The sequence below is a fragment of the Sturnus vulgaris genome, chromosome 8 (genome assembly GCF_052056855.1).
Source record: "Sturnus vulgaris isolate bStuVul1 chromosome 8, bStuVul1.hap1, whole genome shotgun sequence".
Lineage (NCBI taxonomy): Eukaryota > Metazoa > Chordata > Aves > Passeriformes > Sturnidae > Sturnus > Sturnus vulgaris.
Window position 1 is genome coordinate 17,347,217 of NC_142250.1, and position 18,922 is coordinate 17,366,138.

The 18,922-nt window shown below is 36.4% G+C and overlaps 1 protein-coding gene across 2 annotated transcripts in view; it reads right to left on the bottom strand.

Moving 5' to 3' along the window:
- The window catches only part of ADK (adenosine kinase), a 271,853-nt gene that overhangs the window by 234,338 nt on the left and 18,593 nt on the right, over positions 1–18,922 (bottom strand). For both annotated transcript variants that reach the window (XM_014879843.2, XM_014879844.2), the window contains exon 3: positions 3,398–3,451. In XM_014879843.2, the coding sequence (XP_014735329.1) occupies positions 3,398–3,451 (54 nt within the window). The remainder of the gene's footprint in view (positions 1–3,397; positions 3,452–18,922) is intronic.

Sequence of the window (18,922 nt, forward strand, 5' to 3'; positions counted from 1 at the left end):
TCAAAAGTGCCCCATCACAGCCAAAACTGCTTAAACAAAACAGTTTATAAAACTGTTCAACCAGCAGTCAAAGCTGCACTAAAACAAGTGCTCTGAAGCATTGCTTACAGTGTCAGTGGTACTACTGAATTCCAACCAATGTTTAAAACTCACAATGATTATATTTTAGTCACCTATATTCATACAAGCTAGTCAAGCTACCAAAATTTGGCTAACAGGCCCTAGTTTAATAAAAGAAAATATTAGTAAGAAATACCAAGTCCTCTGTCAACACTTACTCTACGCAGTGGAGATGGACTCTACATTAAAGTATTCCTACTAAAATATCAAGACAACTTAGATCATAACCCATTACTTGCTGCACCTGAATTTATTCTCTTAAAAAACTTTTGATGTGGAACCATAAAAAAAAAAAAATCACCCTAGGCAACAGCATACAGAAGTCTATACTTGGTTAATATGACCTTCAGTTGAAGCCATTCAATCCAATTCTGAGAATTAAAAACAGAAACAACTCTTGTAAAAGGACCAGACAAGGGGTCAAAAGAAATATTTATGTTTGTTTCAGAGTTTGTATTTTTTTTTTTTTTTTTTCTTCTCAGGAGGAGAAAGAAATATATGCAACTTTAAGGCCTCACCAGCCTTATTATATCTGAGTTTCCCTAGCAGTCCTGCAGGACTCGAGGGGGATTAATTGGGTTAGGGAAGGTGGGAAGCATCTGCAGGACATCCCTTGAGCCACAAATGCATACTTTCCCTTGTAAAACACCAATGCTAATTGAACCTATCTCCATTCCCCCACCTTTGTTATTCCCACTGCAGAACAGCAGATTTGCCACAGAAAACAAGTGTGCTGCTCATCTGAGTCCCTACATACATAGGCATGGCTTAGCTTGATCACCAGTGCTGATGGCTCTCATTAATCTGCTGATTTTACATGGAAACAGGTTGAGCTGTGGGACAGTACCCTCCACCTTTCATGAGGTACATTCAGAAGTTGATTGGGGCAGGGAAGGAGTAGATATTTCCAGCTAAATTCTGAGAAGAATGCATATATATGCATTAGCTTTGGTGCTAATAGAGTCCTATTAGACAAAAGAAATGTACACAAAATGAAAAGACAAATTCAGAAAGGCAGCTGCAGTTGAAGTGAATTGAAAGCAGGAAAATAAAAAGCGATCTTTCATACCTTAGCGCTTAAAATAGAAATTAAGCACGATGCCATGCCTGTAAACCAATGCCAGTCTTAGGGGCTGTACTTATCTCTCTAGATAACTAACAGTCAAGGACTAAAGGATCAAGCCAAGTCAGGGTAGCAGGCTCAGTTACCTTTGGAGATAAGGAATTCATTACTGAACCAAAGTTACATTTTTATGAACAACAGCTATACAGAAGTATCTCTGAGAAACTGAAGGACATCTGACAGTGAGATAAATCACCATGATGGATTTTAGATGAACAATGCCAAAAGAGTCTTCTTTACTAGTGAGGAAGACAATATAAAAGCTCCTGACATTCCAAAGACTTAGAGATAAATTATTTTAAGAAGGAGGATTTTGGCACTGAACAGTAATATGCAGAAACTAACTTTGTATTTTACTTAAAATGTTACAACAGGGTCAGGAGAATACCTTAATTATAAGGGCACTGTACCTAAGAATAAGTTTATAACCACATCAGCAACAATTACCCTAGAGCTAAGTTGTCTTGCGTGTTTCCTAGAACTGGCATTTCTTTTAAATATGAAAGTCTACTTAAACATCAGAAAAGGTTAATTAAGTATCTAACAACTCATCCATAACTTAAATCAGAGAATTTAGCTGGAAGGACTGAAAGTGCTCCGAAGATCAACAATGTGCAATCTGCTGTGTTCACATGGTCCAAGGACAAGATTATACAGCATTAGAGAAGTTCCAAAGGTCTCTCCTGAAAACAACGTGACACTGACCTACAGGAGTTTTTCCCTGGTCAAGTATCCAGTGACATTCAAGATGACAAGATGAGTGGCAAAAGCATGTTCTACCTCTTTCATTATACCGAACAACACATAAATCATCTCAGGACCTAATGCAGTGTGTATAACAAATCACCAAAGAAAGGTTTCTGTTGCAGTTAATCCATGTAAATCTTGAGTTTTACCGAATTTTCTACATTAAACAACATTTAACAAAGAACTACTTTAATAAAATTAGTTCGACCCTTCATTTAAGAAGTGACTATGCTGTCAACATATCAATAATAAACATGCAGTTAACTAATATGCAATATACTTAAAATAAGAAGCTGAAAGATTACTTCATCTTTAAATGAACTATCTCACATCAAAAGGTTCAGTTTAATCAGTATCTATTAAACAAATAAAGCTTGTGTACACAGTACAACTTGTACTGTCCAAAATACAGACCTGCATGTGATTTACCTGGTGTTTAACCCCTCTGCATGCCAGTACTTTTAACACTTCTAGCTCATAGCATCCAAAATGGGCTAATGGGTTAATCATAGCTATGCTGTCCATTGGTGTTCTATCATTAGAGAGTGTGCTCTGCATAAAACTAATCTTATCTACTCAAAGGCAACTGCTGTTGCCTGTCCTTTGTCTGGAGCTCAAGCAGTTTTAATGCCACAGGTGTATTACCATGATGTAGTAACTTAAATGTCTTTTTCCATCTTCTGAAAGAACATGGGACATTTAGTTAGTAATTCAATCACTAAGGCTTTTGGAAAAAAATATTTTCCAGAGGAATTAAATCCTTGTTACCAGAATACATTTTTACTGCTTGAAATCTGTGACCTTACTAAAAATATCCAAACTTTTAGCATGGGAAAACTTGACAGCTATAGATGTGAATTCATCTGAAACAGGTACATTATCTTACATGAGGATAACCTAACTCTTAAGTCTTTTGGGTATATAATAAAATAATGCAAAATAACACTAATGTAATAATGGAAACAGTTATGTGCAAGAGCCTAAAGTTTAAAATAGTAAGGAAAAAAGGGATGTTCTTTTTATATCTAAGCATGCAGATGAACACAAAATGGACCAAATTCCCCACTATCTCTACCCTGAAAATAAAAAATGTGAAAGCAAGCCTACAAATCTGTATCTAATTTGGAAATTAACACAGGCATTTAGGATGAACATTTAAATGGGGTACTTAAATTGCATTAGTAGCAACTGCAGTTAATAAAAGAATTTTTAAAAGAAATTAATGAAAAAATATTTTAAAATCTCTTTTTGCGACAATTAGTCTTCAGACAAACTTTGCAATTTACAGCAGACAATACTAAAGCACAAAAGCTAACATTTTTGCTTCAGGTATTTAACAATAAGACACATATATACATTAAAAAGTATATAGTTAACATGCATGTATATCACCACAAAAAAGCTTACAGTTCTTTGTGCTTCTCCTCTGCCAAAATTTGGTCATTTGGCTTCAGCCCATACCTTGGGGGGAAAAAAGAAAGAAAAAACACAAAGGAGTTACTCATATGAGAATATGGCCATAAAATGTAGTTTTATAGTTTCAAATTATTAAACTATGCATTTGTTGATTTAGATACCTCAGGTATTGCAAAGATAGTCACAAAACTTTCTAAAAACTTATTACATGTATATCAAAGTAAACTTAACATCACACAAAATTTTGCTTTGTATCATGGCTTCAAACGCTACTGGATACATACTCTACTGGTTATCTACAAAAAAATCACTGTACTCCATACCATGAACCATACATTGATCTTATAATTTGAATCAGAGAAAACAAGGGAGGATTACAGACAACAGAAACACTAAATGTGGCTGTAATGTTTCTCTCTCTACCAAATAAAACTATTAAAATAAATACCAAAACATTCTGTAGAAAAAAAATACACTTTAACAACTGACTATTTAGGAAAACTTCTACAGTCCATACAAGCAACTTCTGGTAAAAGTGAGCTCTTGAGAGAAAGAAACTTTCTTTGCTAGCTTAACCTAATAGTTAATTTAACAGAATAGGTTGCCAACAGTGCCTGATCAGAGGGAAACAAGAATGCAGTCTCTGCCAGGGGAGCCTACTGCCAGCCATGCTGCAGCCTGCACTGTCACTCACTGTGGAAAACCTTTAAGGAGTGACCTCACTTTTGTTCTGCCTCAGAGCAAAATCTTCTGTCATTTCAAATTGTTATAGTATTCTGTGGGGTTTGGTTCTTTTCTCTTGGATTTGGTGGGTTTTTTGGTTGATTGGTTTGTAAGACAGTCATTCATAGTGTAAGCAGCTATTAGTCAAGTGTCCATTGGACAACTCTGCAAACAGCTATCTGCTCACACTGCAGAAGGTTCCCACTGTCCCTTTGTCCTCTGTTTTTGTTCCTTGCTTTAGACAACTGCAGAACCATAAGTTAATCCTCCTGAGGAAAGATTCTAGTCACCAACAACTACACTCGCGCTACCTTGCAAAATTATTTTTATTTATAAGAAATAGGCAAAATATCCTTCAGTTCCTTACAGCACTTTCTGATGATACTCTCTGAAACCCATATTTTCAGCATCCATTTAAAATGCAAGCACTGATGCTGGATACATTCTCATGCTCACTAGTGCTCGCTGCATTCAGACATACAAGACACCGACTGATTTTTATTGTTTACAAACACAGAGACTGCCCCAGGTTATTTGCTATTGTATCATGCTGACTGGAATCCATTTATGCTCTTTGCTGCTAAATCCTTGCTGTAGACACTCCTAATCAGAACACAGTGAGGTTCATCCATGTTCTCCTTCCAAGTGCAGGGCTCATGTTTGACTCTCAGTAAGCAGGGTTTCCTGTACAGATTCAGGTCACTTGTTTTAATGGCCCAATCTTCTTCATACTTTACCATCCTGTCAGTCTTTAAGACAACAATTTTTACTGTTATGATCTTATATTTACTCCCAACTTAATGTTTTCTGCAATCAAAAGTATCAGGCTTTTTCTAACATGAAAAAGGGTCTAGCCCTGTCTACCTGTCTGTTCATAATGCTGCTACACCTCCCCGATATCTCTGTTTGTCATGTCTTAATCAACATTTCACTGATAGCAAATATTCATGTATCAAAGAAAATGCAAGGAGTTACCAGGAAATTCTAATAGGAACATCTTTCAGAAGTGAAAGGACATTATCTCTTCTTAAGAAACTTGCAGTCTGACTTAAAATGAAATCAGGCCTTTGTCCAAAGGATTTATCTGTCATAGACAGATACACCAATATGCAATCCATTTTGCAAATGGAGATAATTTTGCCCATTAACAAATATACCCACAGAAAATCATAGACATTCTTCACTAAAAATTAAGCTGCATGCTTTCCCTCTACCAGTAGTCAGACTACTTCAGCTTCAACTGCATACAATTTTCTCTGCTGAGAAGTAAAAGCTATCTTTAAATTTTCCAAAGCTTCCAGAATCCTCGTTACTACACCTTTTTTTGAACCACAATTTTACCCCCGCAGTTATTTAGAGGGGGAAAAACCCAAACAAATAAAACCTGTCACTACTTTCTCAGCCTAAAAAGTCAGCTACTACAGAAACCGTGTAAAACATAAGGGGAATGCTGTTCAACAGATGTGTGATTTTGGGCTATGTTACTGACATACCACAGAGGGGCTGGGAGGAACACAGTTGCTACCCCTAAGGTTTGCAGAATGGTTCCTTTGGTGAACCTCAGCTCATAGAGTATTTTTCACCACCACCACCACCTGCTTTTACTATGAGAACAGTTTTTAAAAAATATTCTTCCTTGATCTCTGAAGACATTGCTTTGATAGCAAGTTGTCAAAGAAAACTTCCCACAAAGGGACATGCTTGTAGAGTTCAAACTTTTATCAGGAATTTATGCATTAAGATGCATATTATATTTCATACACAGATGCTGAACTATTTAATAAATTTAAATGTGCAGCTAGCACAGTGAGCAGCTTACATAATATTTTCCCAACATGTGCTTCATAAGCAAGATTGATAAGCACCAGTTGGGTCTTCCTAACTGATGACAGTTAGATTTGTCAGATTTCTCTAAAAAACATTTAGGAGCTAACAATACTAAGTGCAAAACTGAAGCGAAAGTTAAGCAGTCAAAAAATTTAAAATACAGACATCTAAGCCCTCTAAGCAACCAGAACAACAAATTATGTATGTATTATTGATTTAATTGCCTGATACTAAACTAGTGAGTAGAAGAGAAGCATATATGCTATGGAAGAAAGCAAAGGAGTGATCACAACTTCATTTTTTTCTACTCTCAAATTCAAAGTTCAATACCTCCTAGAACACAAAATTATTATTCTTCTCAACTATCCAGTTGCAAACTGTGATAGTTTCAAAATGTTAATAGTCTCTTCAGCACTGCTTGAGGTCCTATCTAAAACAAGGGGGCTTCAGAGTGAAACATGCAAAAGGGTCCACAGCCTGACTGTAGGTAAGTGTCAAAACACGCTGCAGTACCTCTCAAAAATGACACATGTAAGCCTTTGATTTGCCCTTCACGAACATTTAATCTATTGGAAGAGCAGCCAGTGCTCCAGACCCCCCGTTCAGAGTGGCAGCTGTCCATGCAGCTGGGCAGCAAAGGGCTGGACTGCAGCAATGACCAGAGGGCACAGCTGCCCCTGTGCAGGGGCTGTGCAGCTGCCAGTGCCAATACACACACTCGGCCTCTGAGCATCACAGCTGAGGGCTCCTGACACCCCTCACCTCACTGCACGTGGGAAAAACTGCCACCTTCGACAGCAGCTCCTTCCCCAAACTCAGCCATAACAGCTTGGTTTAACCTCTAGATGTCTTTGTACCATGGTCACTCCAACATACCCTATTCTAACCAAAGCTTAAGTGTCCTAGCTCTAGATAGGTGCTAACAGAAATTAGAATTCTATCACCCATCTCTAATAACAGTTTAAATTGTAAGTTTCACACTGCCATACATTACCTTTTCCAGTGTCAAGAGAATTCTTTTAGACAGTATTCTCTCTGACCTTACAAAAAGACATGTTTACACATTTAACTTACAGGACAAATGAGCAATCTCATATGCCTGTATTTCATCAGGAAACAAAGGCACAACTAATTACAAATTCATAGCTATAGAAATCTCCAATATTTTTCCTCTCCGCAAGCCTGGAAATAAAGTAACAGACCCAGACTAAAACATTATTGCAGGCATTCTGAGGACATGGTATTGGATGGTGTTGAAGAAATGTGCTCTAAGTAAATCTAAATATACTCTATGAAAAAAATGCCAAGACCACTTGGAAGAGATCTATTCCAACAGCTAGAAGTACAACTCTGACCACTACATTCTATTTGGTTACAGTGATTAAAAAAGGTATATTCTTTGCTTCTTCATGTACATGACTTGCCTAGCATTCACCTGCAAGTTTATCACCTCAATTTCAATTTCTGCAGAAATGTATCATTTTCATTATATGCTTGTTTTTCATTTTTTAAGCATACTAGAACTTCCAAGTTCAACTTCTGCAATGCATTTTAAAGATCCTTCTGAAACAGCAATCCTACAACTCTAGGATTTTTTATTTCCCAGTTCCTAATACAAGACAGAACGCAAATTAATGTACTTGGACAGTAACAAGCATTTTTACAGTAATATTTTTAATGTAACAAACAGCCATAAGGCACAGTTCTCTTCAGGCAGCATCCAATTTCACGAAGCCTTAACCAAATTAACAAGAAAACACAGCCTGCACTAAATATGACTGCTGATAAACTCCTAACATAGATCAAGTTCGGATCTACTCTAACAAAAATTTCCTGCAAAGATGGTAAAATTCACCTGTCCAAAAGCCCAAAATGAAACTGGTGATGAGCAAACTGACTTTTAAAATGGCACTAGATCTTCACAGCTTGAAAATTAAGTCACCTTTCAAAATTTCTGACTTGAATCCACCAATCTAAGCAAAACCTCCTATAGAAACATTAAGTAATTATTGCATAGATATCAAAATGAAAATCAGCACACACATATACATGCTGCTTGGGCCAGAAGAGACAAGATGAAATGCAGACCACTCACAAGGATGTATGAAAAACTGCATATATATGACAATAATATTCTGATCACTATTTCCAAGAATACTTGTGAAGAGCAAGACACTAGAGATAAAAGTATTTTTCTGCATTAACTGTCAATGTGAGTAGTCAGCAAAAATACCCCTATATTTAAACTATATCCATGATATGAAACTGGGACAGTAGAGCATTCCAGGAAGCCCTAAATATATATCTGCACAGACATTCCTCTACTTTGGTTGATATACAGATAAATACAAACTTCTTGCCTCAGAACATGGCTCTGACTAACCCTGCTCACCTTTAAATGCACTTGGGCTTTGCTATTCCATAAGCTTATTGTATTTGACATGCTTTGCTGCACTTACTGCTTTAAGTATTCCCCAGATTGATTAAAAATTCAATGCATGAAAGGGCAGATTTCCAATGTGTTCTTTGAACTTTGCAGGAAAGTCATCAAAAAAAGGAATAGAGTGTGATTTCTCCGTCAGACACCTAACACCCACTGGTTGCATTAACTGGACAAGAAAAGTAGATTTTATTTATACTAGGCTATGCTTCATCAATAAAAGAAGAAACCTTTTAAGACAGAGCTCTGCAGAAGCCTTTCTTCATAAATTTTCAAAGAAGTCATTAAGAAAGCTTAAGGATTTCCCTATAGTCTTATTGTTTTTCAGATTAACCTAAAGAAGGTTGCATAAGAATGATTCAGCAGTTGTGTTACTTCAGATTCTAAGTGATGTTTAAGGCTACCTTCAGTGGTCCAAAAAAAAAGGGAAACACAGTCATTTTTCTTTTATTTTTTGTTAAATATTAATCTTGTCAAAACTAGAACAGGCATCTTTGGGACATTGTGTTCACATGTCCTTTTTCAGAGTATATTGGCTGATTTCTATGCAGTTCTCACATCCCACAAGATCATCCAGGTCAGAAACACAGCCATGTGTGAACCTGCTACAACAGTGCATCCTCATGAGCATTTACAGGCCAATGCACACAGCAAGCCCAGCTCACCAAATATTTCTAACACATCAGATTTATGGGGGATGGGTATAGAAGGTCAGCTTGTTTCTCAAGTTCCATCTGCAATTTATCAGAATAAGTAATGCTGCTCTAAGTGCTAACTAACTCCATTTTGTCTGACTTGATTTACACGAGATCGAAAAGCAGTAAGGAAACTGCTTTTCCTACAGTAGTAAAATAGCACTTCAAGTATTTCTGCATTTTCGAAATGCTACCACTGCTTAGAAACTCCACTTCAATCTAATGTCACCTTACTCTGCCCATTACCCAGTCTTAGCCATGCACACAGATACGGCGTGAGTACCATGGCTTGTATGTGTTTGGATCATTACTTTGAGCTTGCTAAATCAGATTCTAGGGCTGTGAATTTTCTAAATCCAGACGAAATAAAAAAAAAATCTACAACCCAGACCACACCCGGTATGTAAATTTAGCTGCCCAATTCATCATGGACTAGATGAAACCAGCTAAATCAAATTAAAATTTTCTGTAACTGGCAGATACAAGGACCTTAGTCCGAATATTTAAGACATGTTTTTTTTCCCTCCATTAAAAAAAAATTACAAACCCAAACAGTAAAGGCCTTTGATTCATATTCTGAATGTCTCGCTGTCTTGACTGACTTGCAGTGCATTTACTCCACCACTTTAATATGTTAACTTTTTTTCCCCCTGTAGATTCCATTCTTAGGCTCCCAGTTTCACCATCTGAAATGCAGTACACTTTTCATTCCCTCAAAGTCTCTTCCCCTCTTTAGCCTCTCTCCTATTCTTTAACAGGGCAGTTGGTCCTCCTTGTCTTTTCACATTCCTTCTTGGCCTCAAGCTAACAGCAAAACAGAGACCTTTTCTACACTAATTTCGGGGTTCAGTGACAGCTCATCATTATTCACTGTTACTGAAGAATGATCTTGCAACAGGTTAGACCATTTTAGAAAAATTTCTTACTGAGTAGATACTGCTTTGTTGATAAATACGAAAGTCCAGACTGCCATTCCCTGAAAAATTGAAAGAGTAAAGACAGATTGTCTTTACATGATAGCAACACAACCCCAAAGAAAGCCTGCTTCCAGAAAAAAATTCTAAGTTTTGCACATATACCAAGAAAGAGGAAAGTGCTTAAAACACCTTTTAGACATTCCTTTGGGAAAGTATTAGAAGTGTGAGAGAATGCATAAATCAGATTGACTTCAACATGGATCAGTGCTAGACCCAACACTATGCCACACATCCATGAGTGGCCTGAGTTCAAGTACAACAGCTACTGATGAAATCCACAGATGACAGCAGACTGGCGCAGGTATGTCATGACAACAGAGCATTCTAGCAGACAGTAAGACTTCAAAATACTAACACATGTGAAGCCAAATAGGTAAATTAAAAGCATAAAAATATGTGTGGGGATAAAAACATCCCACAGAGTAGTAACTTGGAGAGAGGAGAAATGAAGTGTTATGAACTGCAACTAATTCAACCTGAGCTTCCAACTCACACCAAGCATTTAAGACAGCAATGAGCTACTACAATACAGAAATAGGAATGAGCAAACAAACAAAACAAAAATTAGCAAAAAGATCCCAGAGTGAGCTGCCAGCCTCACTAATTATTTCATTTTCTTCAATTTTCAAACAGAAAAACTTACAGCTCAAGTGTTCAGTTTCAGAAGAAGAAATGTAGGTAGGAGTAAAGCACACACTAGTGGCAGTGGGAGGATACTTGAAAAAATAGCAACAGAAGGTTAAGATATTTCTATCTTAACCTTCTATAGAATGTAGAAAACAAATTACTTCAGAGAAAATAAATTAGTTCATATTTATTAGGAAACAAATTACTTCATAATTATCAATGACAAAGAATGAAGTTTGGTTTGGGAAAGGACATGTGCATTGACTGGCAGAGAATTGTACTGCTTAACTAAACAAAAGCATCTGCTTAGGGAAAAAATAAACTGCAAACCACAACTCAAAACTCAAACCACAGGTACTGGGCATTTCACTTAAAAAAATTTCCAGACTTTAAACCTTGCGATGAAAATAGACATGTCAGAGCTGAGAGAATGAAAGACCATCTTTGAGAACACATGGAGCAAATTTCTAGTGTTTTCCTTTTTACTCAGTTCCTGTCCACTATTATGACTGGAGACTTATTTGGCTGCATCATTCCCTATACAAACCTCTCTTTTTCAGAAAAAAAAGTTGGAATTTCTGAGTGAAAGGGAGTCAAAATATAATAGCAGATTTTTTTAACACATTAGTTATTATAAAAGATGGATTATGGATTTAAATGTCAACACAGAATTAGCTTAAAATGACACTACTGAAACCTAAAAGAAAAAAGAAATACAGTTATTCATGTCATAAATTAAAGTATTTTGTTTCCCCCACTTAATGCATGGATATGATCACTACTTTAAATATAGAAATTATTAGGTACAGTTTTTCTGAAGGTTTTTTTCTTTTGCCCTTGATCAATAGTTTCCTAGTTGTTTCTGAATTATTCAGTGTAATAAGGTAAGGCGCCCCACTGATAATATGGTTGGAAATCAGGACTTTAATCAGCTATTAATATTGTAAGACAGATTTAAAGGGCTTTTGAAATTAAAGTCAAAACAATAATAGGTTTAAATGATTAAAAGGGATTAAGAAAGCCAGGAAAGTTCAAAGCCTGTTAATCACCAGACTGCAAAAAACTATGATCATTTAATAGGGTCAGCCCTATCACTCTGGACTTAAGCATATAGAAGTGCCCTTGTCAAAACAGTTTCCTTAACTACAAATTAGGGAGCTAAAAATTTAAGACAGCTAAACATTTGCTGTATACAGATACAGAAAAATGTTTTTCAGTCATAATTGTTTAAATATCTGACTACAAGTACTATTTAAAAAGCTGTACACACTCTGTGCATTTTTTTTTGTAATTGGTACTCTGAATTCTAAACTCATTGCACAAGTAGAAATACATTTTAGTAACTTTATGAAGGGGTAAAGTATTAATTCGGTTTGTGCAGAACTATAGATACTCTCCTTAGAGACTGAACTCTTAACATAACTCCATTACTGTTATTCCTTTGAGCTTTGAATATTTAAGCCACTTCTTTAGTTTTCCTAGTTCATTTTGCTTTGTTCCTCTTGTGAAATGATCATCTAACATTTACATACCTATTTTCTTCAACCAGAAATAAATGCTCATTTGCAGTTTAATTCATTTTGATTATAAACGCAAATCAGTTGCCACAATCATGTGTTCAAGTTTTATTTGCATAAAACTTACTGAAAAACACCAACTGAAGTAACATGTACATAATCTGAACTGAAGGGTTCCTTTTCTTTTCGTAGTTACCAAGTTATTTGCTATAGTCACTTTAAAATTTATTGTTCAGACCAAGTTCTACAACAGATCCTGTCACCACTAGTTCTGAAAATCCCCAAATACATCCCTGCCCCACGAAGAGCTCTGCTTTTGAGAATTTGATATATTTACACACACATATATATGTAATTCAGAGAAGGCACAGTAGTGTGGTTGTTCATGTGACCCTCAAATTGATCTTTTTCTTCTAAATATTGATGATTCCTTCTAAACAAAGACTCCCTGTTTGCCATGTATGAATAGCACTGCCAGCTACTCAATTTACTCAAATTACACTTGACAACAAACTCTTCATCACCTTTTCAGAGAAGGCAGACTTTTAAAAAGTCATCAGGATGAACTTCAATAGGCTCTCCATCTACAATAAAATACAGTTTAATACTCTGGACACACTAACAAAGGCACACTGCTTTTTACACTACTGCAAACCTAAGACCATTCTGGGCTCCATTAACACAAAGTACATTTCATAACTGAATTACAACTCTGTCCCCATACTAGATCTGTTCTATCTCTATCTCCCAAAAGAAAAACGAAATAGAAAATAGAATCTCTAAAATAGAATTATTTTAGTGTCTCTAGTACAAAGAAATAAATGCCACATCAATAAAAATCAATTAAGACAGAGCAAAAGACATTTATTTGTCAGTGAAGACCTCACAAACCACGAAGTCAGTCCAGAATATTACCTTCAAGCAACAAAACCCTCCAAAAGGAAGGAACTGAACGTTCTGAGGCTGTATTGAATCTCAATTGATATTAAATATTTAACTGTCTTCAAAATGCTACGAATTGACTTTGTCATCATTCATAGGGAGACACAGAAAAAAACTGGTGGATCACATTTAATAAAATCCACATTGTTGTCATTTAGAAATTATAAGAAAACTAACAGCAAGTCTGACATATCGGTTAAAAACTCTTATTTCTTTAAAAAAATCTAGTTTAAAATGTATTCCGTTTTCCTGTTAGACAACTTATTGATGTGTTTCTGCTTGTGACAGCCTAGGCTGAAGTACTAATTCCATATTATTACTGCAGCCCAAAGGAGTCTCAGTACTGGCTAAAAGCTACATCTCTCTCATCACCTGTCTCTGCACCCAAGGGCTTAATATAGAACAGTCCAGCTTACAGAAACTTAAATAGTTAATTGTCAGGGAATTCATGTACCTTAATTTGCCTTCTCTGCAAATTATTCTCAACACAAAGAGCAAACAGAAAGCTACAGACAAATGTTATTGCTAGTGAAATTTCAGGAAGAACATACCCAAGCCATTAAAGTCATCAGCTTTCTAAGAAAAAGTAGCATATGGAAAATGGCAGAGGAGGCTTTTTTACTGCACTGAAAATTTTGATTTTATCCTGAAAAATGAATGACCAATACCAAGATGGAGATTTAGGGAAGTGTTCTTGAGAGATTAAATCTTTGCTCAGCTGCCACTGGGGCATAGAGAGAACTGCAATTACTGCTCCTGGGATGAACTGTTCCTCCCTTTTGCCTCGAGACATTGCCACTGCTTAGTATTAATATTAGTATTAGTATGTATTAATTCTTCATCCACAGTGGTACCTGCAACATCCAGTCCAGACATGCAAGGGTCTGGCAGAGGAAAGAGACTGACTGAGGCATTTGGACAGTTCCTGCCACCTTAGGCCCAGATGAGTGTTTTGTCTCAGGGCTGGTTGTAGAATTACATACAGAATTTGTTACATACAAAGTTGTGTTTTGAACTTGAGCTGTTGTTGAACACTACCTCATATAACATCACAACCACACTTCAAAACAGCTTCAGTGAAACACACGGGAAGATAATCTGGCAAAATGGGAGTTACTGCAATCAGATTTGGGGAAAGGTCTTCGATCTCTTTTCTACACAATAACTATACAAAATAAATTAGCAGGAGACATGTGAGAGTCTGGAACACTTTGTCTCTTTTGCTGGAAAACCAGGGAAATATTAATGGCAGAAATCAGAAGATTTTCATTTGTAACTGTAGTTCTTGACACAGAACAGATAAGGCATGCTAGCCTGAAGCCATGCAGGATGCTGGGCTTAATTTAATATTCACAGGTGAGGCTGCATACAGCCTTTACTTGGAGTGGTCTGGAAGTGAATTTGGGTATAGTTTCAATTCTAATGGAGGAAGTTGACTGTACACTTCCAGACTACCTAATGTTACAGTAATCTTGATTGCCTACCTACCAGTGGGAAGTTTCTGTTATTTAAAAAGAATAAAACCAAGGCTCAAGACTGAAGAAATAAATAGCTTCAATAATACAATAACTGAAAAAACCTTCTGGGTAATGTTTGTAGCTCTGTGACTTCATCCTAATGTTCACTTTTTACAACTTGTCAGGATAGACAGTCATATGTTGCCCTTCACACTTTGTCCCGTGCACCTCAGATCTTACACTGAAACTTAATCACTTTTACTGTCACAAAACAATGGGAGAAATAAAAGGAAAAAAATTACTGGAACAATCTGCTAAAATAATCACCAAAAATTGTTTAGCTACTGCTCCCTAGTATTGATGTGCATAAACCCACAAGTTCCAAGTGGAACTAAAAATGAACATAATTTGTATGCTAACATACTGAAGAGAGGAATCAAGGGTTTGTAAAATGAAAATAATCTGTCCCCAGCTCTGCATTGAATCTGAATTTAAAAGGGAACTGCAGGCTTCATAACATCCTGAAGTCTACAACACAACCAGAGCTCCAGTAACTTGGAATACTGATGATTCTGCCCTGACAAAAATAACATAAAACACCACTCAAACAGCTAGTTAACCCCACTACCGCTCTTGGCTAAGGGAAAACAAGAACACCAGTAATTAAGAGGAAGACAGGCTGCCTCCACCCTTTCCCTGTGGCTACAGCAGAGACCACAAGGCCAACACTCCAAAAAGGAACAGGACAAGAAGAAGCAAAGCATCGAGCAGGCCTGGGCAGGGTTCTGTGCTGAAGAACAGAGGCACAGGATCAGGGACCTTCGGTGGCACAAGCACCTCATACCTGAGGTTACAGTTACCTGTAACACTGATGTGCTATCTGCACTTTGTTCAGGAATAGCCTGATGAAATAGCAAGCTACTAAAAAGATCTGTTAACAATTAGTATTTAATTTCAAAAGGAAGGACAAAGTCTGTCTCCTTGATTAATGTAACTTGGGAAGAAAAACTCTTAAGATTGCACATTGCCTGACCTGAATGAAGCAAAACTAATCAAGTAGTAATGAGCATTATAATTTACTTAAATATCTAATTTTTTTGAAACCGAAGTTTTTACAAAGATTAATGTACTCCAGCCACCTCAAAAAATGTTATCACTACAAAGCCATCTTTTCTAAAAGATGACAGATCAATTTCATCTAGAGTAAAAAAACTGAGACTATGTCAAATAGTTGTTAATTTTTGCCTGGCTTTTTCTATTCTTCAAGTCACAAGTGATCAACCAGTTTCACTTTATTATTGTAGCAGGAAAAACCTCTCTAATCTGTACTATGCTATTGAAAATTTTGGGTTGGACAAGCAGGATGGGAATGGAAAACAATATTAAAATCACATCTTAGTAATCTGCAATTAAAAAGCATGTCTGAAAACACATCCAGAACATGTATCACCATTTTTGTTTATGGCATCTTAAATAAAAATCAATCTTGTAATCATGCAATCTGGAAACTCTAATATGCAAAGTTTCTCAGTATGAACAGCAAGTAACACTTCCAAAAAGAAAGTGTTACCAGTGAATTTAAGATGGATTCCAGTTCTCTACTGACAAGACCCAGCTATTTCCATCAAAGATATCTTCAGCAAGGGTCTTTTCATTTAATATTATTGCCTAATTAAAACCAGAGACACTTTCTTAATTCATAAACCTCTTTCACTTGAAGCTCCTTGTTCGCATTGAAGAGGCAAATGGAACCCATTATTTCATCATTTGCAAGTCACAAACTTTTGTAAACAAATTTTCACTTGTAAGCAAAGGGAAAATATAGATAAGCTCAGTGTATGTGTATCTGTCATGTGTTTAAGGTTATTCTGAAGAATACTATTAGTCCATTAACTAGATATGTTCTACTGATATGCATTAAATCTTCAAGTCTTCTGAAGAATGGGAAAGAGAATTCAGGATTTACAGTTTATTACTAAACAAGTATTTAAGAAAGTGAAAACACACAATAAAGAGTGAATAGTTCCCATTCAAGAACATCTTACATTCTATTTTACAGGTAAATACATAGCTACAAGCTCCTCTATAAACACTGTTCATGCCCTGTATACCCTGAAAACATCACAGCTCTCCATGCAACATTGTCACTCCAGAAGTAGATTTTTCAAACAGCTTCTTCTAAATGGAGCGTAACTAAAATCTTTCACTCATTTAAATTACATATTTTACCAAATGCACTAGGAGAAAGCATTAGGGCTGTAGAAAGCTTTAATTATGTTGTCAGGAATATTACCAAAGTTATAGACATATGAGTATGAAGAGGACTTTCTTAAGACAGCTATCACTACTGCAAGTTTTTGCAAGTAGACACTGGAGTTTTTTTAATTTACCAGCAGTCAGATGATGCAATTTGGCTCAGCAGTTTCAACAATGTTCTGTGTTCAGACCTTGAGATTAATTAAGTGGACTTCTACAGATATAACTAAAAACACAAGGTAACAATATAGCACAAGCTGTTCACCTTCTCTGCCACATGACCCAATGCAACAGATACTTACTTTCAGGATTAATCTTTCACAGGAATTACTGAAACAATGGAACATCATACAACAAGTTATCTTCTGCAGGGAGAGGGGCAAATTTTCAGGGAGAGGTTTTACTATGTACTTTCCATAAGTTCATTACTGTACAGACAGTACACACTAAATCCAAAACACACAGCACTGCGACACCTACTAGAAAGAGCATTAACCCTGTCTCAGCCAAAGTCAGGACAACAGGTAACACAATTCCCAGCTCAAAGCAATACAAAACCCTATTAACCTCTCACCAAGGGCTGATGAAGCACAGAATCTAAGTTAACACATTAATAAAACTGAAAAAGCTGCAAGTCTGAAGAGGGAAGGGGGTCCCAACTTAAATCTAGCAGCAAAGCTCACGTTTGCAGCCTGTGCATTCTTGGATACTGCAACATCCTAGTACAGAATCTCCATTTGTCCTCATTTTTGAAGCTCACTCCAGCATGTGTTTTGGGAAAGAGATTATTTTGCATTGAAGTCATGTTTGGTGAACAAAAACCACCTCTGATTGTCTAAAAGCTATTTAGACCCTTGGCCACTTCATGACAGTTAACTGCATGAATGGTTTCGTTTTTTTTTTTCTTTTTGCTATGCAAAGTTACAAAGACTTCTGTTAGACGGGAGCAAAGGTAACAAACTGAAAATGTTGGAAATAACACAAGCCACAGTTTATACAGACCAATCTAAATTTAACACAAGTAAGCAGAAGTTTTTCGTCATTGTCAACTGAAGCTGCCTTGCTAACTTTTCCTTAATTTATAATCCAAATTGCCATAAGAGTGGAAAAAAGATCAAATATGTACATCTTCACTTTCAGCATGGCAAACACTAAAATAGCTTCACACAAGAATGTTTAATTTACTAGCTGTTAATACTGTTCTATTACAAAAGTTTGTGGTCAACTACTCCATCACCTTGTCTGCAAGTACTTTGCAGTGAGGAAAGGTAAAGGATGTTCACGATCTTGGAATCTCCAGGAATGACCCAACCACTTCCAGTGCTACAGTTAAGTCAACAGTACACTACAGGAGATCCATATCCATACTTGTGAAATAGCACTTCCTCCTTCACTGAGATATTCTCTTTTCATACAGCAATCATTATCACCACTCCAAAGACCCCATTCATTCTTCCTTTCCTGTTTCTTCAAACCTGTTTTTTCCAGTGAAGAGGAAAAAGAATATAAACTCATTTCTTGATTTAAAGATAGTCTGTATTTATACCAGAGAATGAAGGGAAGAGAACTAAGGAGCAGATGGTAGAGGGCATGACAGTTATAAAAATTCCAATCTTTACTGAGCATCCTCAATGAACTTGTGCAAAGATTGCCACAGACCCTAATTTAAAAAAAAAAAAAGAACCTAAAGAGAAAAATACTTGTCTGCCTGGACAACCAACAAGTAATGACACAGAAACTTGTACTCCTGGACCATGACGGTGATAAAATAGTCAGTCTGCAGGTTATAACCATAATGGAATTTGGCAGCCCAAGTGGTAAACATACCTCAACTGATGAGATCATGGCTCTGGTCAAGAGCCCAGAAATTAGTGAAATACAGCAATATGATTCTTAAAACTTGCTGTGATAAATAGAACATATATCCTAATTTTCCTCTATATCTTCACTCCTTTTTAAGAGCATGGGCTGAAAGATATTTACATGCTTATACAGGTGCTGGCAATTATAGATATTTTCCTTGGCTTCCCTCTTCCAGTTAAGGAAGATAGAAAG